Raw genomic sequence first — 26,460 nt, 5'->3', positions numbered from 1 at the left:
GTGCATCGCAGCCCCGACTAAGAAGCAGATCAGGCTCTTCAAAAATGACTGGCCGCCTCTGGATCGAGGGCTGGCGGAAGACACGAAAGGAAACCATTTCGCCCCCTGCGTAACTGAGGTGACACGACTCCGGCGACCCAAAACCCTCCTTCCTCCCGGTTTCAATGAAAGCCAACCCCCGCTTCCGGCGTGCTTCCGTCACTTCCTGTTCCGAAAAGCGTTTCTCCCGGACACTTCCGTCGAGCTAATACTCAGAGAAACGAAAACTAGAGCCGAATGCAGCACTGCCCCTATGAGCACTTCCGGGTCTCCTCCTCCCCCCCCACACACTTACAATCCCGAGCTAAGCACACGTCGTGATGCCAAGGGATAAGACGAGCGTGTTAATTGTCCATGGATAACTTTTTTGAAAGAACGCCGGCGAATTCAGTTGCTGGCGAATGCCAGGTTTTTCCCGGAAATCCAACCTTTGTCACTACTCTTGCTCTTTCCTAGTTCTATGGGCTGCAGGAGCGTGGCTGGACGGGGCGGGCGGGAAAGAGGATGGCGGTGGCGACCCGGCTTCGTCCTCTGGCGGTTTGGGGTCTCCGAGCCCCTCCGCCGCGCTGGCCTTCCCTTCGCTATCGTGCTCAGCCCTTGGCTACACTGCCGCCGGGGGATAAGCCGCGGGAAGGGCCCAGCAAACCTGGGGTGAGCCACTCCCGCTCCAGGTGGAGCCGCTGCTCCTGGGCGCATCCAGGGAAGAGCAGGGGCGCCTTCTTCCGGGGCAGGGCGGGGAGGAGGCGCACGGGGAGCCCTGGAGGGAGACAGATGGTTTTCGGTCTGCTTGATGGTACCGCTTTTCTTGTCCGGCCGCTGCAGGGCTGCGAAGCGACGCCTGCTGACCAGTTGCACCCCCTTTTGCATTTCCGCTTAAGGAGTGCAGGCGGAGCTACTTCTCGCCCCGCGCATGGAGGAGAAGCGAGAGCCCCTGAATCTCTTCCAAATCTTAAGTTGCTGCTTTTAGCTGCGCTGGGTTCAAGCGGTTGTCTGCCTGCGCCGGTTGAGGTATAGGCAGTGGTTCTCAACCTCTTTTTTCATGCCCCACCTAGGCATTTCTAAAATCCCGATGCCCTCCCCCGTGACATATAATTCTTATTCATCAAAAAGTGAACTCCTGTTCACGTGGAGGAAGCCTAAAAGGTCACCCCCTGACTGTTAGGTCCAGTCGCAGATGACTCTGGGGTTGCGGCGCTCATCTCGCTTTATTGGCCGAGGGAGCCGGCGTACAGCTTCCGGGTCATGGGGCCAGCATGACTAAGCCGCTTCTGGTGAACCAGAGCAGTGCACCGAAATGCTGTTTACCTTCCCGCCAGAGCGGTACCTATTTATCTACTTGCACTTTGACGTGCTTTCAAACTGCTAGGTTGGCAGGAGCAGGGACCGAGTAACGGGAGCTCACCCCTTTGTGAGGATTTGAACTGCCAAACCTTCTGACCCACAGCTCCACCTGCATCCCAAAAGGTCATTAACTTGGTCTAACTCATTCTCAAATTGCCCCCCTTAAAAATCAAATTGCCCCCCATGTGGCGTGTGCCCCACGTTGGGAACCACGGCTATATAGTGAGCCTGCAGTTTATGCTACATTCTGGGGATCACATCTAAAGCTGAAATTGCTTGCTGTATAGTCAAAACACATTGGGTTCAGTGGTGGGTGGAATTGCCAAAGTCCCCCCCCCGAAGCCTGTCCCCTTTTTATTATATATGTTTTTAGCTAAGCGTGTAAAACGGAATGAACACAAGTTAAATTTGTGTAAGTTGCATGCTTACTGTACTGGAGAGGAGATGGAAGGTGTAAGAAGACCGATCTTTTGCTTACCGAAACAAGGTAGTGACGAGGAAGTTGGCTTGGTGAGCAAGTCTTTTATTTACATGTGCACTTCTTTTTCCTCCTCTTTCCCAGTAGCCTGTAACTTGGAAGACTCTGGCAATTACTTGTGCTGTTGGAGGAAGTCTGCTAGCAGCAATGAAGTTCTTCAAGAAAAAGAAAGAAGAAAGTATGTAAAACTTATCGTGTCTATTGTAGAGTCATTTCTCAACCTGCTGCACAGATGCAAAGGCTTTGCGTTCTTTCTTGGCTGTGTGAATATTTTGTGGATGTAGCTCACTGAGTGCCTATCCTCACTGCCCCTTACCTGTGCTTAAGGTCTAAACTATTATGTGAGAAAAGGTTTTTGATCCTAGATTATCACTTCTCCTAGCTTTTACTCAGCAACTTTCTTACCCCTATCTTGTTAAGATGAATCCCTTAATGCTGTAGTTGATGCAAAGGTAGGAGCACTACTACCATGAAAATATATGTTGTTGTTGTTTAGTCGTTTAGTCGTGTCCGACTCTTCGTGACCCCATGACCAGAGCACGCCAGGCACCCCTGCCTTCCACTGCCTCCCGCAGTTTGGTCAGACTCATGTTTGTAGCTTTGAGAACACTGTCCAACCATCTCATCCTCTGTCGTCCCCTTCTTCTTGTGCCCTCCATCTTTCCCAACATCAGGGTCTTTTCCAGGGAGTCTTCTCTTCTCATGAGGTGGCCAAAGTATTGAAGCCTCAGCTTCAGGATCTGTCCTTCCAGTGAGCACTCAGGGCTGATTTCCTTAAGAATGGATACATTTGATCTTCTTGCAGTCCATTGGACTCTCAAGAGTCTCTTCCAGCACCATAATTCAAAAGCATCAATTCTTCGGCGATCAGCCTTCTTTATGGTCCAGCTCTCACTTCCATACATCGCTACCGTGAAAACCATGGCTTTGAAAATATATGGTAAAAGATAAAAAAGCAGTGGGTCCCAAATGCATCCTGGGTGTGTAAATATTGATACCTGTAGTAGATGTTTTCTGATAACTGTTTTCAGAGTCACTAGAATTGCTTAAAGAAGTACCTGAGTATTACGAAGCTAGTGAACTTTTTAGTTGATACTTGCTTCTGATAAGGCGAAAAGTACTTCTAAGACAAATGGGAGGGAGCGTGTCCCAAAACATGTTCCAAATCCCTTGGGTGAAGAGGCAACAAGAGAAAAGAAAAATGATTGAAGGCTTTGCAGGTAGATTCTGAGAGAGGCTGAAAACTTCCAGTCTTACTGACTCTTTCAGATGTTGATTACAGTTAGATTTCTTGTTGTCATTTTGAAACTTGCAGTCAAGTACTTGACATTGCTTGCATTTATTTTGTAACACTTATTTCCCCTTGTCACTTTTGGCTTTTTTTCTTGTTATTAAACCCCGCCGCCCTGCCTCAAAATGCTATACTAATCTATAGTTAATGGAGCACCCTCATCTACAGCGAGCATGGCAATATCAAGAGTATTGGCTGGGAGTGGGGAACTCAAGCCAGATGCTAGTACTAAAGAGCGATACAAACTTAGCTGTCATAAAGGAAGTGTGGGATGCGGGAAGAATATAGTTGCAGCTTTGCTGGCAGTGCTGTAGAATCTCTTAAGCTGGAGTGGTAGGCAGGTAACCTTCCACTGTGGTTTGATTTCAGAGGCAGAGAAGGAGCGGAAAAGGGCTCTTGGAAAGCCATTGCTGGGAGGCCATTTCTCACTCGTCGATCACCATGGGCAGCCCAAATCGGATCGTGACTTTCTGGGCCAATGGGTGTTAATCTACTTTGGTTTTACACATTGCCCTGACATTTGCCCAGAAGAACTGGAAAAGATGGTTCTTGTCATTGATGAAATTGGTAAGTAGGCCATACTGAAGCCCAAACTCTCCCTGAAATAACTCTTCATAGAGAAGAATCTTATTCTGTTCTCTAGGTTAATAATGTTTTTTGCCTGTGTTGCTCAGGCAGTGGCAGATTTGGGTCTGCACAAAATTACCCCCCTCCCCCTAGTTATTAATATACATTGTAAATTGAGAAGATACCTCTGAAATGTGACTACCAACAATAAATTGCCATTGTTGAAATCATGTATTTTAGTCTGTTGCATTGCTTCTACTCTTCATTTCTCCTACTCCTTAATTAAAGTCAGCGGTAAGTAGGTTCATTACAACATGGGTGGCCAGCACTATGCCTGTGAAGACCTTCATTGGTGGCCCTGAACAGGTGACATAGGTGGGACTTTGTTCTCATAGAGCTTAGTCTGAAATAGACAGCAGGAAAAATAGGAGGGTAGGAGGGGAATACAAGTATAGGGATGAAGTAACGTGATCAGAAACTGTTACGTGTACTGAAAACTTGGCTGCAGAAAAGATGGCTTTTGAAGAACAGGAGAGAGTTGGCACCACACCCAAGTTCTGGGAGGGAGTTCCACTTGCAGGGGGCAGCCAGGAAGAGAGGGCCAGTCACTTAAAGAAGCAGGAAATCTTTAATCAGCTGTAAGTGATAAAAGTTGGAGTAGGGATCATGTAAGACAGATAATTACCAGCAGTTGTGTGGGTAAAGGGACCCCTGACCGTTAAGTCCAGTCGCGGACGAGACTGGAGTTGCGGCGCTCATCTCGCTTTATTGGCCGAGGGAGCTGCCGTACAGCTTCCGGGTCATGTGGCCAGCATGACTAAGCCGCTTCTGGTGAACCAGAGCAGCGCACGGAAATACCGTTTACCTTCCCGCCGGAGCGGTACCTATTTATCTACTTGCACTTTGACGTGCTTTCGAACTGCTAGGTTGGCAGGAGCAGGGACAGAGCAATGGGAGCTCAGCCCATCACGGGGATTCGGACCGCCGACCTTCTAATCGGCAAGCCCTAGGCTCTGTGGTTTAACCCACAGCGCCACCCGAGTCCCACTAGTTGTGTGGGTGAAGCCTGTAAATAACTTAAGTAAATAACGTAAAGTAAGTAAAGATAACTTTACTCTGGTAATGGAAGGGGGATAAGAAGTAATAAAATATTTTGTGTAAATTGGTAGAATATGAAGTCATGTACTGTACGGAATGAAGCTCTGCCCTTTTGAGACCTGAAACTACCTAGATATGCCTGCAGTTTACTAATCTGAGCTTAGTAAAAGGGAACTGCTGCCCCCTAGTGGCAGTATTTTCATTTCACTGTGTTATGGATAGCATCTCCTTGTGGCCTATGAAAATTCCATTCATCTGCTGCAGAAATGGAATTTCATATTTATTTCTGGAGTTCTTGTCAAAGTGTATGGGCTGGCATTCTCTAGTACACCTGCTGGAATGTTTATTTACTAATAGAATATACAGATTACAAATAGCTAACGTGGAGCTTCTTGGATGCAACATATTTCTTTTGAAACGAACTAGATTTATGGCTACTTTTCCTACACAATATTCTTGAAATGACAATATTCCTTTTTAAATCACTTACACTTATTTCCCAGTCTTTTCCTGTTATTAAGCAGTGCCTCCATCTCCCTGGCTGCCATCTTCTGCCCTGGGACCTGCCCTGCTGGAGGGCAGGTAATAAATTGAATAATAATTACAGTGGTGCCCCGCAAGACGAACGCCTCGCAAGACGAAAAACCCGCTAGACGAAAGGGTTTTCTGTTTTGGAGGCGCTTCGCAAAACGAATTTCCCTATGGGGTTGCTTCGCAAGACGAAAAAAATCTTGCATCCCCCCGCGGGGTTTTTTCGCTTTTTTTGCCCTTTTCTTAAGCCGCTAAGCCGCTTATCAGCTGTTCCGCTGATAAGCCGCATAACAGCTGATCGCTGGAAGCCGCTTGACAGCTGTAGCGCTAATCCGCTAAGCTGTCAATGGGCTTGCTTCGCAAGACGAAAAAACCGCTAGACGAAGAGAATCGCGGAACGAATTCTTTTCGTCTAGCGAGGCACCACTGTAAAACGTATATTTTTAATTTTCCATTATACCCATTAAAATTTCTGCAGAAAATAACCAGGGTTTAAACAGACTGTGAATAGATACAGGCTGTAAACATTATATGCATAGGTTGTTTTAAATATATATATAAGAATCTGAGTGCGCAAATATTTATTCCAGTGCATTTATTCTGTGGCCTGTTATTGGAGTCCCTGAACAATGGTTTTCAGTCTTTTCAGGACCCTCATTTGACTTCAGCCTGAAAAACAGGGCCTGTTTTTAATTTCACCTTCTATTGCTTTTTCATTGATTACACATATATATACCTCAATGTAATAAGCTCTCCATTTCCCCCTTTATTTTATGGCTTTTAAAAGACCAATAAAATCCAGATAATCTCTCTGTGCCCATCCTTCTCCATACCTACTTCAAAAGAATATTGTGGTGCCATGGATGTACCAGGTCATCTCTTGACCTTATGAACCACATCTCACCCTTTGCACACCACTAATAAGAGGGGAAGCTTATTAAGTATTCATCAAATGTTGGTCATGAGCCTGAGTAGCTTCCTCTAGTACAGGCAACAGGTTCATCATTTAAGAACATAAGGGGCTGCTGGGTCAGGCCCATGGCCCATCTAGTCCAGCATCCTGTTCTCACAGTGGCAGCTATAATAATAATAATAATAATTTATTATTTATACCCTTCCCATCTGGCTGAGTCTCCCCAGCCACTCTGGGTGGCTCCCAATCAAATGTTAAAAACAATACAGCATTAAATATTAAAAACTTCCCTAAACAGGGCTGCCTTCAGATGTCTTTTAAAGATAGGATAACTGCTTATTTCCTTCACATCTGAAGGGAGGGTGTTCCACAGGGCGGCGCCACTACCTAGAAGGCCCCCTGTCTGGTTCCCTGTAACCTCACTTCTTGCAATGAGGGAACTGCCAGAAGGCCCTCGGCGCTGGACCTCAGTGGGGGTGGAGTTGCAACTGTATTAAAACAGCTAGGGTATGTGTTGCAACTGATAGGAGGACCCCAATATTTAATAAAGCATCCACATTACATTACATTGCATTTTCTCCAAAAAAGGCATCCCACAAAAGCACCGTCTTGAAGATGGACTGTAATAAAATTGGCACGTTCTATGGTAATTTATTGGGACGCGGGTGGCGCTGTGGGTAAAACCTCAGCACCTAGGACTTGCCAATCGTATGGTCGGCGGTTCGAATCCCCGCGGCAGGGTAAGCTCCCGTTGTTCGGTCCCAGCTCCTGCCCACCTAGCAGTTCGAAAGCACCCTTAAGTGCAAGTAGATAAGTAGGGACCGCTTTATAGCGGGAAGGTAAACGGCGTTTCCGTGTGCTGCGCTGGTGCAGGCTTGCCAGCTGCAGCTTCGTCACGCTGGCCACGTGACCCGGAAGTGTCTTCGGACAGCGCTGGCCCCGGCCTCTTAAGCGAGATGGGCGCGCAACCCCAGAGTCGGTCACGACTGGCCCGTACCTTTACCTTTTATGGTAATTTATGACCTGGAACGCAAAAGTAGCCTTGAGTCAGTTAGTGGGATATTAACTATCATGCTTTATGGCGACAGATGAGATCAAGTCTCTGCCAAACATCACTCCGCTCTTCATCACGATTGATCCAGAGAGAGACACGAAAGAAGCTATTGCCACATACGTTAAAGGTAATGTTAACCTGCATATCTGGTGTTGTACTGACTCCCTATACTCCCAGCTTTGTAGAACTGGGTAGCTTTTCAAACAGTGGAAGAGGGTAATAATTTGGGCCCTCATCTTTAATGTCAGCTGATCTAACTAGCTCCATTTCTGTTCAAGAGTTTTCACCCAAGCTGATCGGACTGACGGGTACGAAAGAACAGATCGATGAGGTGGCTCGAGCCTATCGTGTCTATTACAGCTCTGGCCCCAAAGATGAAGATAATGATTACATAGTGAGTAATGTTTTTGCATATGTTACAGGTTGATAAGGCTGGTTGGCTCCACAGAAAAGGTTTTGAACTTTCCAAATGGACAAGGCGAGTTTAGGAGGAGTTTCTCCATTAAATCTCTTCTAAAGGAGAGAATCGGAGGAAACCTACAAGAGGATGGGGAAATGGAGGGGTGGAAGTGTTGCCTAGCTGTGGGGATTTTATAGGGTTTTGGGGTGTGTCTGAAAAATATCTGGAGTTGCAGCAGCTGGCTTGTAGTTGAGCGATATTTCTGAATAAGGTGAGAGGAGCAAAGTTGTAAAAGCTAATAATTCTGAGCAAGTGTTACTGGAGGAGAGAGTACATAGTTTGTTCATAATGAGAAGGCTTTCCATGTGAGACCACAGTGTTTCTTCATTTGCCTTTTCTGTCTGCTACAAGAGCTCAGAGGTATCCTTTTTCACATGCAGGGAGGCAGTTACTGAAAGGTGCCCCTGTTTCAATTGATCTGAAAAACAGCCTGGCAGTTAGAAGTAGGCCTCAATAGGAGTCTTGGAGGTTGGTGTTGCTGTGTAAAGGTGCAGGATGCAAGCTTGCCTTTTCTTTTTAGCTAGTCCTGATTGGACCATCATGTGGTCTGAAAAGCCCAGGTATGCCCTCTTTTATCACAAGCCAGCTTCCCTTCTCAGAATACTTAATGTGAATTCTGTGTGGGGTGTTATTTGTCATGCAAATTATTAAAATGCAATTTTGCCGCTAGAGGGAGCTAGACAGCAAATGACACATGCATTACCTATGTCCTGTCCAGCTAATCTGCCTACGTTGTTCCAGGCAGCATTTTTAATTGACCTAGATCTTAATGCCTGTTCTTTAGAATCTAGTTATTCCAAAGTGCCAGCTTTGTGTTGGTCCCACTTCCCAAAAAGTCCTTCCTTTTGTTGACAAAATGAGATAGTGACACAACATGAATGTTTACCTATGATCAGTATTGACTAAGAGTAATATCTGAATTGGCCTCTTCCCTGTCCCGCCAGAGAATATTTCAATATTACTCTTCTTCTTCCGTAATCTGAATGAGTAAATTCGAATAGAGTGCTGTGTCTGCCCTGTCTTCTTGAATTTCCATCACATGATGAGCAAGGACTGTCTCTGTGATGTCAGAAAGAGCCATGGGGTCTTTGCATTTTCCTGCTTCCAAGAGGGATTCCAGTAGGAGACCATTGAGTTGCATTGGGAGGGATCATTCTCTCCACCCCCCCTCAGAGAAGAGGTTTATTCTTCACCGGAACAGAGAATAACCTTGCATGTCATGTGATACAAGGAAGTTATGGAGGATCTCGAATGCAGAAGGCCAGTTCTGAAGTTTTTAAAATCCTTAGCTCTTAGGGAAAGTTTGGATTTCATGGAAGAGCCTTGCTTTTTTAGAACACACATACACAAGGTTCTCAAAAAGCAAACTCCTGTGAGGTTTCTTTCTTCTGCAGGATGTGGCTGCTTTCACAGCCCTCTATTGTCGCTTGCTCTCTTTTAGTTCTGTTGTCAAGTAAAGAGCCACTGTTTGAGGCACTTCTAGGCTGCCTAACAAGCTCTTGGTTTTGTGAAGAAATCCAGAGCTAGAGAGGCAGTTTGATCATTCTTGTGGGTTACCGCTGACCAGAACTTGCCCTGCTAACCTAACCTTCCTTTCCACTCTATCTCCAATTTGTCTTGTGTGTTTTCCGCAGGTGGATCACACCATCATAATGTACCTTCTTGGACCAGATGGAGGCTTTGTTGATTATTTTGGACAAAACAAGAAGAATTCTGAGATTGCTGCTGCAATTGCTGGACACATGAGACAATATAAACAGAGCTAGGAGGTGGAAGGTTTTGCACTAGAAAGCAAAGAAGCTGCATATCAGGCAGGCTGGCCCCATGACACTAAAATGCAGCTAGTAATGTGCCAAGGAGATTTGATTAGTTGGATGAAGTGTTGCGGGAGTAATCTGTCTTGGCAATTTCCTTAAGCACTTGAATTCTCAGCTAAGGCTATACCTACGGGCTAAGACTCAAATGGATTAAATAAGGAACTGGACATCATACAGCAAAAGTACTTGACCAAATATTTTTCTCTGAACGTGCCTTGCTTCTTAAAGGCCTTTAGGCACAGAGGAGGTCCCAGTGAGAGGGTCACCACTGCTCAAATCCATTCACAGGAGCATTCAAATCTTTCCCCGCTCTTGTAGTGTGCGTTTGTGGTGTGCTGATGTGTGTACAGGGGGTGCTAAGTTGAACTGTGCTCAAGGTGTCAATCATGAGGAGGCTTGCTTGGTATCTCTGTGTCTTTTGACTCAGTCCCACGGCTTCAACATCGCTAACAAAATTTTCCTGACAGGCGTAGGAGCTGGGTTTTTTGCCTTTTTGAAACGATTATGGTAAGGGTGGTAGCTATATTGATCATGGATTATTGATCAGGTAAAGTGGCATTTAATGCACAGATAATGAAATAAGGTGGAAGAAACCTAGAGCCTGTGTTCTTTGAAATCTCACATCAATTAAAGTGAATTTCTCTCTCTGAAGTATGTACCACCTGTTTCGTTCGCATGTTTTTCTTATTCCTTAAAATCTAATGAACTGGCAGCTATAGGACACATGGATGAATATGGTTGTATATCATGCACATTTAAATCTGTCAACAGTAGAAGGGGCATATCCCCCCTCCCCCACGCAGCACTTTTCAGGAGGCACACTTAAATAAACGAGCCTTTACCCTGACTTTGGAGTGGTAGAATTACTCTTTGTAGCCAGCTTCCTAGTTAATGAATTCTGTACCTTATATTCATAGGGAGGAAATGTTCAAGTTGAAGATGCTTACAGCATCTGAGTAATTAGAATGGATAAATTTCTCTCTCTGAGTAAATAGGTTGTATCTTATGATACAGAATAGTGGCAGGCTGCTGTGCTTCTTCCTCTCCCCCCAGCCCCCCTTCAAGTGTGCTTATGGATCTCTGTTTTGCGTATGCTGTGCGTCATAGAGTTCTTGGGGAATGTGCCTGGGCCAATTCCCCCCTCTGGAGAAAGTATTGTAATGTAAGAAGATTCTCATACATCTGAAATATCTTCTCCGCATCTGAGATACTGGATAGATTAAAGGAGACATTGTCTTTTTTTCTAAGTGTCCACCAAGAATTTCCTTGGGTCAGTTTGCATGAAGTGCTTTTTGTGACATTGGCAGAATATAACCTTCATTCTCAGCTGTTCTAGGCAGAGGCAGCTCTTTCTCCTACTTTACACACTCACTGTGTGTGTGTGTGTGTGTGAGAGAGAGAGAGAGAGAGAGAGAGAGAGAGAGAGAGAGAGAATTGCCAGAAAAGTAGGTAACTTAAGTTTTGCTTTTTATTTACTGTGTGCGCGCTGCACACACCAGTCTACTTTGAAGGTACATTGCCAACACCGCAGAGTGCAAATATCAACATCTTCTGATGTTTTAAAGATAATAAATTTGCTGTTGGCTGTTGGAAAATAGCTAGATGTGCCTGATCTGCCCTGTGCGTCCCAGATTTGCATTCTGTTTTAAAACACAGCACACAAAATGGGAAGGATGTAGAAGCACAGAGCAACATGATGGGCAGAAAGTGTGGTGGCTAAGGAGAGATCCCTCAGCTTGTGGGGTGGGAAGGAGAATGGACCATGGCTATTATCAGCTGAGCTAATGGCGGAGAGGGCTATCAAGTCACAAGTCATGATAGCTAAGCTCTACCTCCATGGTCAAAAGCAGTAGTGCTTCTGAATACCAATGGCTGGAAACCACAGCAATCGGGAGAGAGTGCTCCTGTGCTTGAGTTATGCTTGCTCATTTCCCACAGGCATCTCATTGGAGCCAGTGTGGTGTAGTGGTTAAGAGCGGTAGTCTCGTAATCTGGGGAACTGGGTTCGTGTCTCCGCTCCTCCACATGCAGCTGCTGGGTGACCTTGGGCTAGTCACACTTCTTTGAAGTCTCTCAGCCCCACTCACCTCACAGAGTGTTTGTTGTGGGGGAGGAAGGGAAAGGAGAATGTTAGCCACTTTGAGACTCCTTCGGGTAGTGATAAAGCGGGATATCAAATCCAAACTCCTCCTCCTCCTCCTCCTCTTCTTCTAGAACAGGATGCTGGCCTAGATGAGCCATTAGCCTATCTAGCAGGCTCCTCACATTCTTACAGCATGCCCTATTTTCTGCCACTCTGCTCAAGATAGTGAGGCCTGGAAATGCCTTATTCAGGGGGTCCATTTCAGCATATTTCAGCTCACAAACTGAGTGGGTTGGTGTGCGTCTTTGTATCTTGACAAGGAACCAGGGGCAGAGGGAGTCTCCTGTTTTGTACAGGAAAAGAAGTGCCAAGTATCTGACTCTTCTCTCAAAACCAGCTTTAGGAGGTGTTGAGGCTGTGGAGCATTTAAAAAGAGACGTGACAAAGTAATCCATCCTGGGGCCAAGATCAAGATTTCCAAAGCACCGGGCAAGACTATTAGGTATTCTGTTCGCTGGGTGGTTTGAAGCTTTATCTTCAGCTACTGGAACAGGAAAGGAAACCAGATCTCTGCTACAGGAAAGGAGAATGTGATAGTTCAACAAGCTGCAAGAATGGCATTGTTGACATATTGCCTGGCTTACATGAACACCACCCTACAAAGTCCAGGTTTGGCAATTCCCCTTACTGAAGTAGTGGGTGGTATTCAGCTAGGGTTTTGTCAGACTAAACCCACTGAAACTAATGGCCCTAATAGTCATGCTCATTAGTTTTGCTAGGTCCACTAGGGGTAACACTTAGTTGAATACCACCAAGTATCTACCAAAGTGTCCAGAGATGCACCTTTATAAAGAATAGCTTTTTTTATTTTGAAGGGGTGTGTGTTGGAATGGCGCTTCTTCTTCAGCTAAAACCAGCTCATTCCTGTTCTCTACCCTTTAGAGTTTCACTTTTGTCAGCACTTTCTTGGCTCAGGCTATTGGGGATCGTCTTACAATAAGGGACAACTGCTGCATTCCAAGGGGGGGAAATGGATTCCTTCTGGCACGCCTTCCACTTTCCATAAAGTGCTACAAATAACTGGGGAGTCAAAGTCAGTAGGAAGGAGACAGATTCTTTCTCTGTTCTTTGTCTGTCAGCCTCAGTCATACCCCAAGTAATCAGAAGAGGCCACTCAAAGCCATTGAGAATTGTGGGAAAACCTAGAGCTATAATTGGTGGCGAGGTGGAGAAAATGTTGCACCGATACAGTACCTTAAGCTATTTCCATTAGAACTTCAGGGATTTGTGGTTTCTGTTTCTGAAAAAAACAAGGGCCACAAACTAAGACAGACTGGTAGTAACACTCAATAAAGAAGGAAGAGGAACCCAAGCGTTTCCTTAGTATGATCACTAGATTGAATTCCTTGTCAAATACTTTGATGTTGAGATAAAAAGATGTTCCCTCTAGAGAATGTTAATACCCTTTTGGTATTAAGCCACTTTCCCATAATAAGTTGCTCTCAAATTCTTCAGCAGCTAATAATTCTCTGTATTGATGCTTGCATAGAACTAACCTGCTCTTGATACATTTCTCTGAGGTTGAAATACCTTTGTGGCTAATTCAAAAGGCTTCACCAGCAGGACTGCATATACTTAAAATATTAATAAACTTGGGTGCTCAGGTATTATGGCTATGTAGCCAAATGGAGCCACTGAGAAAGCAGAGAGAAGAAGCAGAATACTTGGGGAAACTCAGTATTTGCAGATGAAAGAAAAAATCTTTAGCTGGCACCAACAAAATAACCCAATCAGAACAATCGGGGTGGGGGGGAGTGAGGCGAAATGTTTGCAAGAGATAGATGAAAAACAGGGGCATGTCAAATTCCAACAAGAGCATTCCACACTGTACCATTTTGTTGCAGGTTCAGCTTACCTGTTTTGAATGAGTTTGGGTTTCCAAACTAACTGTAGGGTATCTAATATAGTTCTCAGCGGTAGTAGGCTTAGTTTCTGAGACAACAGCTTTCTTCTGTTACAATCCTCCTGGCTTTCATTGGTTGACCCTTTTTTATATACTCTGATGAGTAATACTGCTGGATGACAGATCCAATTCAGGTTCACAAACAGTTAATTTAAAGACACATAGAACCACAGATGCAGTCAAAAATTGGTTCACTCTTTAGTTCTCCCCAAGCATAGGTGCATAGCACCATTTTGTACCATATTATCTAATGTTTACCATCATTTTACATAACTTGTAATTAGTTTTATGAGTTTGACATAGACCAGTTCCAGCACTATTCATGTATTCCTACATGTGTCCTTTGATCAAACCTAAATTTCTTCTCCGTCTATAGGAGTGTCTTTCAACAAGTATAGTGGTACCTTGGGTTACAGATGCGTCAGGTTACAGACTCCGCTAACCCAGAAAAAGTGCTCCAGGTTAAGAACTTTGCTTCAGGATAACAACAGAAATCGTGCTCTGGCACGGCAGCAGCAGGAGGCCCCATTAGCTAAAGTGGTCCTTCAGGTTAAGAACAGTTTCAGGTTAAGTACAGACCTCCGAAATGAATTAAGTACTTAACCCGAGGTACCACTGTATTACGTAACAAAAACAGGAAGAAAATGTTTTTTGTTTTCTTTTTTATCCCGGGGGGAAGAATGATGATGATGATGATGCAGGAAGAAAAGTAAAAGAAACATGAAATTGTGGGATTGACAAGAAATATATTATCTTTTTATTTTGATTGCTGAGAAAAGGAAGGACCTCAACCTTGGGATCTTGATGATGGCAATACTTTCTGATTAGAATGGGTTAAAGACAAAGCTTGTAACATTATACAAAGATTAAAAAAAGAAGACACTCTGGCCAATGGTGAATTCCTAAGTATATAGCTTAGAAGAGAGACGATGGCTCTTGTCATTGTCAAAAGTAAGGGGATCACAAAACTCTTTTCAGTTCTGTTTTAGTTTCTCTGACGATACTGTAAGAACTGCACATAGAACTCTAGGAGTGACTACAAGATGCAGGGTTTTTTAAAACACTGCCTACATTTTTCTATACTGTTCCTGATATCCCTTGATATAGGTTTCATGGATGCGTGTATCCTTGCAACACTTTGCGCTAGTATTTTCAGGATAATATTAATGATTACAATTACAGTATCTCTTTCTGTATTGGAACTTATTGTATAAATGGATGGCAATTATTTTCTCAAAGCAGCTTAAAAATAATTAAAATATAAAACACCATAACATTCTAAATGGTTCTTAAAACTTAGGACAGTACATAATTTGAAGCCAAAAGCTTTCTCTTGCCCTTTTATAAAACAGTTTCCGTAACTTCTGTGTTCTGGAGCATGCATTCACAAGCTCAACCTCCTCAAGACAGGAGAGAGCATTGCTCCCAAATTCAGCAAACAGTTGGGTGTAGAAGAGAATATTGAATTTCATTTCCCAGAAATAAATGAATTAAAAGAAGATGAGGGAGGCAGCTGCTAACCCGTACTAAATGAGGACCAGACATGAGATGGAACTGCTGGGAGACAGAAAATCCAGCCTTATTCAATAAGCACTAAAATGAATGTTGAGGACTGGCTTACTGGCAATGGACTGAGTTTCCACACAAGCAGGTTTGCACACAGTGTGAAGTATAATTTACCTCTAAGAAATAAAGTAATGGAGGGAAGAGCTTGCAGTGTACAGATTCTTTTGCATATTGTTATACAGTGGTAGCTCGGGTTAAGTACTTAATTCGTTCCGGAGCTCCATTCTTAACCGGAAACTGTTCTTAACCTGAAGCACCACTTTAGCTAATGGGGCCTCCTACTGCCGCCATGCCGCCGGAGCACAATTTCTGTTCTCATCCTGAAGCAAAGTTTTTAACCTGAGGTACTATTTCCAGGTTAGTGGAGTCTGTAACCTGAAGCGTATGTAACCTGAAGCATATGTAACCCGAGGTACCACTGTATCACCATATTTCAGCTAGTATTAGCATTGCTGTGTTTTTGTTACTGCTCTATACTTATCAGGGAATGCCCTCAAAAAAAAAACTTCCATTAATTTTCAGATCAAGTCTAGGCATACTACAACTATCCCTAAAGAGAGACAGTGTGGTGTAGTGGTTAAGAGCGGTAGTCACGTAAACTGGGGAAACGGGTTCGCGTCTCTGCTCCTCCACATGCAGCTGCTGGGTGACCTTGGGCTGTTCACACTTCTCTGAAGTCTCTCAGCCCCACTCACCTCACAGAGTGTTTGTTGTGGGGGAGGAAGGGAAAGGAGAATGTTAGCCACTTTGAGACTCCTTAGGGTAGTGATAAAGCGGGATATCAAATCCAAACTCTAAATGGTGGTTGAAGATCTGCTGGGGGAGGTGGTTCACAGGACTTATTTGAGTAGGTCTTCCAATTAATGGCAGTGGATGTTGGGCAGAAAACCACACACACACACAAGAGGAGAAAGAGATGTGGATGCTTGTTCAGGAAGAAGGTTGCCCAGCCGGACCTGGACAAAAGAACAAAGGTTGAATCTCCTCCGTGAAAACTTACCAAAGAGAGTGCCAATAAACAAGGATGTTGTCTGGAAGCAACAAGGGCTGAAGGAATACCCTTTCCTGTCCATGAAAACAAACTCTTACCAGCAGCCCCTTCTCACCTTGGCATTGGTGGAACATGCACAACAGCAAAGCCATCCTGTGTGTCAGCACCTTGTTTCCTCAGCCTCGCAACAAGCAGACTCTGTAAATAATGCCTGGAGCTTCTGCAAAGATTACAAGGTGTATTGGCCACATGAGAAGGCTCTGAGAAAGCATGTAGTGTCGATCTGCAAGGCAAATACTCCTAATTAAATCAGGATCAAATGCGGCCATGGGAATAGTCAAGGTGCCGGAGGACACTGGATAGCTGTGATAATTTAAACAACTCTATCAAACTCCCTTTCCCTTTTTTGTTTAAGGAGCAGAATGAGAGCATGTGTAAGAAGTGACCACAAGTCTTCTATGCAACCACATAATCACACTGCCGTTTATTCCTCATCAACAGGTTTACCATACCCATTGAGCCAATCACCCATCTCCCACTGCCCTTCTGAAAAATGCCCCACACCACCCTCCCACTATATAGAAGGGTCTGGTGACTTCTGTTTCAGTGTATCTGAAGAAATGTGCATGCACACCAAAGCTTATACCAGAACAAACTTAGTTGGTCTCTAAGGTGCTACTGGACAATTTTTTTTTTATTTCGACTGCATCAGACCAACACGGCTACCTACTTGAATCTATGTTTATTCCTGTTATTTACTAGCCATTTTTAATGCCAAGAGGTGCGTGGAATAGTTTCATCCCCTCTGCCAGCTCTGTATTATGGGTCTTCTCCGAGTACAAGTTTGGCTTTGCCAATCTATTTTTTTATCTCATGGGTTGAAATTTCAAGTTTCACAACTTCTATTATAGGCTTTGCACTTAAATTTTCTTTAGTGGTCTTAGTGAATAATATGCATATTGGGGTGGCTAGAGGAAATGTGCTCTTACTCATTACCTCAGGCCACTTTGAGGAAAACTTAGTTGAAAACCACCCTGAGTAGACCCATTTAAATTAATGGCTCAGACATAATCATGTTCATTGAGTTCAATAGGTCTACTCTAAGTAAAACTTAAATTGAATACCACCCTTAGCTTTTGACACCATTGAACATTGAATACTTCTGGAATGTGTGTTTGTGGAAAACTGTGGTTCCTATACTGTTGGACAAGGTCATAGAAGATGGTGCACTGGTGCATTTTATCAGCTACTAGCAATATGTTTTGATATGGAGGGTAGAGTATTCCCCTTACTGTAAAGTATCCCAAGTACAGGTTGGTCTTTTATTTTTCGTTAATGGAGTGAAAGCGAAACATTCACTTATAGAGGAAGTAAATGGATGATTTGGGGTTGCTACAAGGACATTGCTAAACCTGTCCCCTGTCCCTGTTGACCTAAACCACTGAAAATCAAATCTATCTGCAGTTTCTCATTACATATTGAGCTCTTTTCCTTGGTTATACTAGCCTGTGACTGGGAACTGGCATAAATACCTGGGAGGGAAGGAGAGAGATGTGAATTGCTGGCTGTGCCATTTCCTACAAGACCAGGAACATTCTACTCTACCTGTTGGTAGGTACTGGTCAGAGAGAACATATATCATTGGTGAATTTCCAGTTGTGCTAACAGCTACTTAATTTTACTGCTATTTAAAGTTGTTGGTGGCCTGATACCACTGTATCTCAGGAGACTCATTTAACCGTATGAGCACCTTAACATGTTAAGATCTCCAGATAAAGGTTAGATTAGATTATTAAATTTCTGTACCACTTAATATTATTAAAAACGTATCTAAGCGATGTACAGAAAACAAAAGCAGCAACAGACAACTTGAACAAAATATTACAAAAAAACCAGTTAAATAGAAAAATGTTACATTAATACAAAGTTACTAATATATAAAAATCAATATCAATTCATTTTCCTTGTGACACACCCTCCCTCAGTCTTTGGGTTCTCACCCAGGGTCCAAACAAACTCTCAGCTCACCCACAAAAGTCTCACAATGAGAAGAGTTCCTGGAAACAGCAGACATCACCCTAGTCTCTCACTCTAGACTTGCTTTTATGGGAAGGCCCAGGGTGGATGGTACTTCCTCAGACTGCCCACAGCTATGTCCCATTCGGTTGCACAGTCCACACACCCAGTTTCAGGTTCAGTAGGTTTGCTGAGTTTTCCAGAGGGGTCCAAATGATGGGGAAAGAGAAGCTCTGGGTGCCTCCAGGAGACCTGTTTGTTGAGCATTCATCCTGATTTTCTTTAAGTTTGGCTGATTTTTATTTATTTTAATTTTATTGAACATTTGTTCTGAGTTGAAATAAATAAAAAATTGTCCAGGAGCACCTTAGAGACCAACTAAGTTTGTTCTGGGTATAAGCTTTCAGATACACAGAAGTGTGCATGCACACAAAAGCTTATACCCTTAACAAACTTAGTTAGTCTCTAAGGGGCTCCTGGACAATTTTTTATTTATTTTGACTGTGTCAGACCAACACAGCTACCTACCTGAATTTGTTCTGAGTTGTTTGTGGGGCAGTTATATGACAATAAGCAGATTGAAAACTTACCTGAAGGCAGCACTCTTCCTGAAGAGGGTGTATCAGTCAAAGCACTTATCATTTCTAGACTACAAACAGGTTTGCACAAGGATAGATATTTGTATATTTATGTATTCCCTGGAACAGAAAAGGCTTGATGGTGTCTTTAGTAGATACAACAGTACAGAAAAAAACTGTGCATTATTAAAGTGTTTCCCTTCCAGTGCTGCCTATTTCAGATCTATTTTTAAACATCTATTTTGAAGTCTTAAAAGATATTTATGTAAAATAGCATCACTTGAGAAAAGCTGGCTCCCTATTCTCTCCCTCCACCCCTTGTTTAGCCTATGCCATCCTACGCCAGGGCATCATGACAGAAGCTCTTCTGGAATGAGATGTTGCAGTTCCATTTGTCTCCTTGAGAAGCAATTGCATTTGTGGTATGCAGCACAGAGTGCCAAAAAAAGGACCTTCTCCAATGGAATGACAATGCTTCAGCCCAAGACTAAAGGCTTGAGACATTCCAAAGGAGAAGGACAGCACAGGTGGGCATCTTTGCAGCTAGCCAATCCAGAGAGAGAGAAGCAATAGGAAAACACACTTTTATGGCAGTTCCAAAATACACTCAAGGGGGAGTGCCAGAAGGCAGTGCTTTGTGCTATGTACAGCTTCAAGAACAGGACAAGGACCAGAGTGTTGAAATTAGCAGGATATAGTACTGTACTAATTTACACATGGACTGAATATTTGTGATGTGGGACAACAAATGTGACTAGTGCAAACTCCCTAATGTTACATGCAAACATCATTTCTAATTCCAAGATATTTGCTTAATAATGTTCTGGACAAAATGTCTGAAAGAAATGTAACAAAAGGTTATCTGGTAGGTACTGGTAGTAGGTAGGCCATGTGGAAGCAAAGCAAGGTAAAACAAATAATATGCAAGAAAGCTGCTGTGATAGTGAAATAACATTGGAGGTTTTATCAGCAACAAGCACACTTTATTTATTTGAAACTCTTACGAGATTTTTAGCATACAAAGCATCCTGAAACAAGTTACCAGTGGAGTGTCAAACACTCTGACACTTTTTGTCGTAACCCCAGTGTTTTCCTTCACCAAAACCTTGCTTGTTAGACCTTTGCTCCTACATTCATCCCACACACCCTCACAAATACAATGAGAGTCATTAAAGTGAGCATATCAAGAAGATTTGAATCTCACTTGCTAGTGAGTTTTTAATGTAATTTTATTTTTTCTGAAATGGCTTCATACAAATATTTAAATACATAAAACAATGAAAAGTGCCTAGCCGTTGCTTTGCTCGTACACTTTTATGTTGCACGACCCAGTAAGGTTGGCATGATAAATCCACATGTATGTAGCAATACCTAGACAAAGAACTGAACAATGCCAAATGATATCACTTTATCACCTCACCTGAATGCCAGGAGATAGGTTGAATCCTGCTTTGGGAGGGGGCATTTCAAGAGCAAATTGCAGGCTGTTTACCAAGTGCTTCTTTATTGAGGTATCCTGTGAAATTTATTTATTTTTTAATGAAATAATCAAAACTTTAGAACCTTCTTTATCATATAATGAAAAATGGCCACTTACCATCTAATGCTAGGGAGCAGTGGTTTATAGCCCAGTGTGACTGCAACAAGCTAGGGGCTATTGTTCTGTCCCACGCAACTGTTTGAGAACATCAGTGCCTCCTATGGTTGTATGGGCTGCTGGGAGCCTGCTCAGTTGAATCAACCAATCATGAGCAAGCAAGGGAGTATGGCCATAGTGGTGGACCTGGCTGGAGACTTTGGCCTGGAACCTTCAGTCAGGTCCACCAGTTTTCTATATAATTGGGCCACACCTGAGCCAACCAGCTCAGTCAGAGTTGGACTGAGCTTATCTTGAAGTTTTGCCTGTGTCATGGCAACTGTCACAATTTATTGTTGGCAGATAAAACATTAGGTTGGATCCTCAGCCTGGGCAGGGGCTCAGGACTTGTCCCCCTCCACAACAGGAAATTGGTACTCTGCTGAAAGCGTCCAGGAGGGGGGGGGTTGTCCAGGTGTCCAGACGGGGGTCAACAGGCCATAGCACCCTCCCAAAATGGCAGTCCTGGAGGAATTGCCCTATTTGATGTACATTGTGGAGTGACCCTTAACCCAGTGTCAACGCACACAATCAGTCAGCAGGTGGGCTGGCTGATTCAGGATACACCCAATGCCTTTGCCAAAATCTACATACCGGTACATCTGTAATAAAAAAGTTGTGGCCTGTTTGAACCCAAGTCCTGTTATCCTGCGTCTTATTTATCTCCACTCTTGAGGCCCTGTTGGCTGAATGCCACCTGGGCCTGGAACAGCAACTACAGCCTATTCTAGTGCCATTTAACACATAATACAGGATAAAATCTACTAAAATATTATCATTTTCTGTCTCTGTATAATGTAATTTTTTTAAAAAAAGACTAACTTTTATGCATAAGAGCCTGGTATCATTCACAACATTTTACAGTTAGAGGCTCTTTAGATCTATTTTTCCCTTTTCAGTAAGGCTGTATAAGATACTTGAAATGTGATTAATTGAAACACAGTAATAGTTCTAATAGAGTACTGTAAGGTATTCAATGATTTAGGAGACAGTGAAGGATTAAAAAAACCCCTAAATTTAGAACTGCTTGATTAAAAGTAAATTATTCAGCAAAGTTTCGATCACTTCTAAGATAATATCGAGTACCCTGATCCATAATCGATGAACTTGCTCAAACCATTTGGGTTGTGTTATGTAGGATTATGTAGACAACTTTTGTCTTGTTGCTACTATTTTGTGGAGCAACTTTCAAGCAGTTTCACAATATATTCAGTTTCTACACTGAAGGCAGTGTCACATAGGAATGAATGGGGAACCTACATGTAGATCAAAGTGTGCAATTGCTGCATGTGTGCACCATTGTACATTGAAGCACAGAACCAGGTATAAATAAAACCATTAACACCAATGGTTTTGTTTTGCTGAATTGCATAGAGAATCAGAGACAATGAATACCAACTGAGGAGATGGCTGGCAGGAGCCTGTCCTACCTGGACCTCACCCGCCTCCCAGTCAGCCGCTGATTGGCCAGCCAAAAAGGAGGCGGAGTGATGGCCAGTGAGTGATGGGGTGTCACCCAGGCTTGGGAAGCCCACACCAGGTCACAAACCCCACCCACCGCTTAGATGGGTGAGCGGAAGTTCTATATATATAGGAATTTTGAAATGCAAGAAACAGACTTTAACTAGATTAGGTATTTAGACTTACATTTCTTCTTCTGCTACTGCTTGGAATTGATACAGCTCTCAGCTATTCTTTATAACAAGGGATAGACAACATGGGGTCCTGCAGATATTGTTGGACTCCAACTCCCATCTTCCACAGCCGATATGACCAATGTCAGGGATGATGGGAATTGTTGTCTAACATCACCTGGAGGGCATCAAATTGGCCAAAGCCCTCTTAATTTAACAAATATGGATCTGAGGCTGAGACAGAGTGATTTATTTAAGGCAGAGATGGAGGTAAACCCAGGTTCCTTCCACCCTCACTCTCATGATATAAACAGGCTTGTGGTATGATCCTAAGAGCTGTCCCATTGCCATAGCAGAGCAACATCACGTAATAGCACATAATGCCAGTTTTGGAATTCCAAGCACATGACACCAGCACTAATGTTGAAGGGTGCCAGTCCCATTTAGCAAACAGGTCTAAACCGACTTAAATCCCTCATAACATTTTTAGGACTGCAGTCGTAACAGTTCAATGTCATCTAAAGAAACATACTAGGCAAAAACTTTGCTCCATCCATTTATCTGTGAATTTTTCATCTTGTTCTCTTTAGGCGGCTTGTTTAAAACAGGAGTGGCTAATTATTGGCACCCAAAGCATTTGCCCCTTGACATATTACTCTAAAAGACCTTATTGCTTGGAGCTGACAACTTCAGGTGGAGTTGATTTGTGCAGTAGAATAAATGTCTGGCTCCCAGATAAAACTTTGCTCTACTTCAAGATCCAGAAGCTGAGCTCCTCTGGTGCATAGTAATCACATAGTTAGAACAGAAGACACTTCAAATAACACAGAATTCACAGCAGATGAACAGTAGTTGCTTACCATGTAATAGTTTTGGATATAGGCAATAATGCAGTATTGCTGAGCCAAGGGGGCCTGGTCCTTAATGGCTGTGGCTAAGTTCTGTTGCTGAGTTCTCTTCTCTAATCTTTGCTGCCCAATGGGTAACATTAACCTACTAGAAAAAAGAAGGGAGGGGTGAGGGAGCCTTAATTTGCAAAAGCAGCTCTTTGGAACCGAGATCTGTGGCTGCTGCCTGCTTGTTCTTCTATGTGGTGGGAAAGCCACCATGTTCCCTTTCTCTCCAACCATCAAAATCACCCTGCAAAATTCTTGTCCTCGTGCTTGAAGCCTAGCATAAAATGGATGCTTCTGGAACATCTCAACTTTCCATGGACACCTAATACAAACAAGGCAGTACATTCAAAAGACGCTTAACCATGGAAGGCTGCTGCTAAAAAAAGACAAGAGCTCATTCTCCTGGCTTAGAGAGGATTCTAAGAATTCATTTTTCATGAGAGATGGGGCTGTTTATTGACCATTCTTCAGTGACCTCGAGTGAAAGAGAAGACAGCTTGCTGCTCACTCTACCTGGAGCTGGATGGAAGTGACTCTAGGCTCTAGGCTACATCCCTGCAATCTGTAGTTTCTTCACCTGCCACCATGTTGGTTAAATAGAAACTGCACAGCTGTTTGATGTCTCAGAGCAGGACTGCAATGTTGAATGCAGCCCCTGACTAAATGTTAAGGCTCAAGGTAGAATTCACATTAAGGCAAGGAAGAGTCAGTTATGCAAAGCTGGGAGATTGTACTCTGTATGAGTATCAATGGATTCCTGATGAGCTCTGCACTCATCTGCCAATACAGTGGTACCTCAGGTTAAGAACTTAATTCATTCTGGAGGTCCATTCTTAACCTGAAACTGTTCTTAACCTGAGGTACTGTTTCTGGGTTAGCGGAGTCTGTAACCTGAAGCGTCTGTAACCACTGTATACTATTTTTATGTTTAACTTTAGAGCCCATGTTATTGCTAAAATAGCTTCGGCCTACATGGGAAGTTCTACCAAGTTCCTGTGTCCCAGGTTGAAGCAGTACAAAGAGCAGTACAGATGTTTCTGAAGCATTTCTGCTTCCCACGGCATACATCTTACAATGAGATGTTTCCTCTGGAAAATGCAGTTAGTGCAGAATGCTCCAGCACTATTGCTTACAGGTGTGAAGCTGTCAGCATAGTATACCTGAGCTCAAAGGGATGCGGGTGGCACTGGGGTCATTGAGACTTTTGGGCTTGCCAATCAGAACATCGGCAGTTTGATTCTGTGTGACAGGGTGAGCTCCCGTTGCTCTGTCCCAGCTTCTGCCAACTTAGTAGTTTGAAAGCATACCAATGCAAGTAGATAAGTAGGTACCATTGCGGTGGGAAGGTAAACGGAGTTTCTGTGCGCTCTGGCACTTGTCACGGTCCTCCGTGCACCAGGAGCTGTTTAGTCATGCTGGCCACATGACCCGGAAAGCTGTCTGTGGACAAACGCCAGCTCCCTCGGCCTGAAAAGCGAGATGAGTGCTGTACCCTATAGTTGCCTTTCACTGGACCTAACCATCCAGGGGTTCATTACATTTTACCTTTTCTTTAGCTGAGCTCAAATATCTAAACTGGCTGCCAGTTTGCCACCAAGGCTGAGTTCAAGTGTTACCACTGGTACACAAAGCTCATAATGGATTAGGACCAGTTACCTTGAGGAAAAGCCTTATCCCATATGAGCTTACTCACTTTGACCTACCAAACTTGCACTGCTGCTTTAGTCAGGAGTCATGCCTGTGGCAGTACCTGTGCGTTGGAACTCTCTGATTATTGACAATAGCCAGGGGCCATCATTGTATTTTTTTAGATGCCTACTGAAAACATTTCTATTTTCGTGGGCCTATTAAGACACATGATCGCTTACATGTTTGATTGTTTTAAACATTTTTAACAGTTTTAAAATGTTTTAACTATGCTTTCGTGTTATTTTTAACTGTATTTTTTATTACAGATGTATCCTTTCTTCAGCAGGAAGGGCAGGATATACCGGTAAATTTGATAGATAGATAAATAAATAATGCTTTGGATTCTGTTTAGACGCCTTTTGAAAATAGCTCCTTAAAATATAATACCACACAATTCCTTATTGCAATAAAGACTAGGAACTCCCCACCACCACCACCACCACACACAAATAAAAGTGGCTGATTTAAATATATTTATATATTCCATTGGCAGGAGCTGGGAAGGAATATTATGAGCCTTGATAGCAGATTTATAACTGTGATATGCCTGAAATTTCTCCTACAAAATTTATTCCACAAAATAGGTAGAATATAAATTTTTAAAACAAGTAATTCAAAAGCAGTATGGGTTTGGAACCCCACTTTCTGTTAAGTGGATGACTAGCTTGGGAGTGTCCCTGCTTTAAGATACTTGCCCTTTGTTTCTCATTAGTATGTTTTGATTTACACGACGTCTGCTTTCATCAGCTGTTACCGATTCCCTCTTTGGTAGCATAGCTTTAATTCTTTGGCATGCTGCTTAGGAGGTCATGCCTGTTCAGGACAGTGGCAAGCTGATGATAAACCCTTAAGGATAAGGACAAAAGTGTCAGAGACGATAACGAGATCTTTGTTAAATATTAAGGACCTGTTCTCCTGACCTGGGATGTTGCAGGTCTTTCTTTGTTCATCCAGGGGATTCATATTTCATTTTTGACCAAAGTCCTTAAACTCTCTCCGTACAGAATTCTGGCCTTTGACGGTTAAACTATTTTGTTTTGTAGAATCCACCATTTTTGTTGCTGAATCTATACTTCGTTTTTGTTGGAATGGCATTACCTGTTTTTATAACTCTATATACAGTTTCAACCTGCCCTGGTGAAGGGCAGACAATAAATCTTACAAAGAAAGTAAGAAGTGTCCTCAAAATGGCTCGCAATTATTTATTCCTGTCTTGACTTTGCTTTTTATTCAGTCACTCTTTCAAAGCTTGCCCTTCTGTACCTTCTTACCCCTCTTCCCTTTTAACACAGAAAGGGAGTTAAATCCCTTGTAGCGCAGCCTACACCATTGTAAGCATGCGAGCAGGACCAATTGGGATGGCAGAAAGACCTACATCAGGGGTCAGCAACCCGCAGCTCCGGAGCCGCATGTGGCTCTTTTACACGTTTGCCACGGCTCCGGGGCGGATACTAGCGAGGTGAGGAGGCGCATTGTGTGCCCCGACACTCCCCACTGTTTTAAATGTCGCAATGGTTTTGCGGCTCCCAGTTGTTTTTTCTTCGGTCCAAGTGGCTCTTTTTGTCTTAAAGGTTGCAGACCCCTGACCTACATGATCTCCCTCAACCAGATGAAGCATATAGTCACACACACTTTCCTGCAGTGTGTTTGTGTGTGTGAATGGATGCATGACCAGCTTAATTCCCAGTGTTCTGTTTTCTTACTGTCATTTTTACCTGAGGCTTTGCTTGGGCAAAACAAAAAAGAAGAGAGTTTCGTTAGTGTCAATATTCCTGCTGATGGTGGATGCTTCTTCACACATTACTCCAGGAAAACACAT

The 26,460-nt window shown here is 43.4% G+C and overlaps 2 protein-coding genes across 2 annotated transcripts; one reads left to right on the top strand and one right to left on the bottom strand.

The window, feature by feature from the left end:
* Nucleotide 1: 1 nt before the first annotated feature.
* On the top strand, nucleotides 2–10,240 carry SCO1 (synthesis of cytochrome C oxidase 1). The gene is made up of 7 exons (XM_081898084.1): nucleotides 2–118; nucleotides 496–690; nucleotides 1,946–2,036; nucleotides 3,519–3,716; nucleotides 7,347–7,439; nucleotides 7,591–7,706; nucleotides 9,407–10,240. The coding sequence occupies exons 2-7, from the start codon at nucleotides 544–546 to the stop codon at nucleotides 9,536–9,538; spliced, it is 777 nt and encodes a 258-aa protein (XP_081754210.1). The 5' UTR covers nucleotides 2–118; nucleotides 496–543; the 3' UTR covers nucleotides 9,539–10,240.
* On the bottom strand, nucleotides 5,254–26,460 carry LOC309362501 (uncharacterized protein; the record flags this gene model as incomplete). Its single annotated transcript, XM_081898083.1, has 7 exons — nucleotides 5,254–5,385; nucleotides 13,588–13,747; nucleotides 16,308–16,412; nucleotides 18,799–18,906; nucleotides 20,207–20,302; nucleotides 22,917–23,052; nucleotides 26,357–26,460. The coding sequence occupies 4 exons, from the start codon at nucleotides 26,458–26,460 to the stop codon at nucleotides 18,853–18,855; spliced, it is 390 nt and encodes a 129-aa protein (XP_081754209.1). The 3' UTR covers nucleotides 5,254–5,385; nucleotides 13,588–13,747; nucleotides 16,308–16,412; nucleotides 18,799–18,852.

The sequence above is a fragment of the Podarcis melisellensis genome (assembly GCF_964234715.1).
Source record: "Podarcis melisellensis genome assembly, chromosome: 2".
Taxonomy (NCBI): Eukaryota; Metazoa; Chordata; class Lepidosauria; order Squamata; family Lacertidae; genus Podarcis; species Podarcis melisellensis.
The sequence above is the reverse complement of the archived record's forward strand: the minus strand, read 5'-3'. Positions and strand labels throughout refer to the sequence as shown.

Excerpts from the sequence above, each read along its gene's own strand:
- SCO1 (XM_081898084.1), top strand. The coding sequence starts at position 544 with ATGGCGGTGGCGACCCGGCTTCGTCCTCTGGCGGTTTGGGGTCTCCGA. Across the intron at positions 2,037-3,518 it reads CAAGAAAAAGAAAGAAGAAA|AGGCAGAGAAGGAGCGGAAA; the intron begins GTATGTAAAACT and ends GTTTGATTTCAG. Across the intron at positions 3,717-7,346 it reads TCTTGTCATTGATGAAATTG|ATGAGATCAAGTCTCTGCCA; the intron begins GTAAGTAGGCCA and ends TTATGGCGACAG.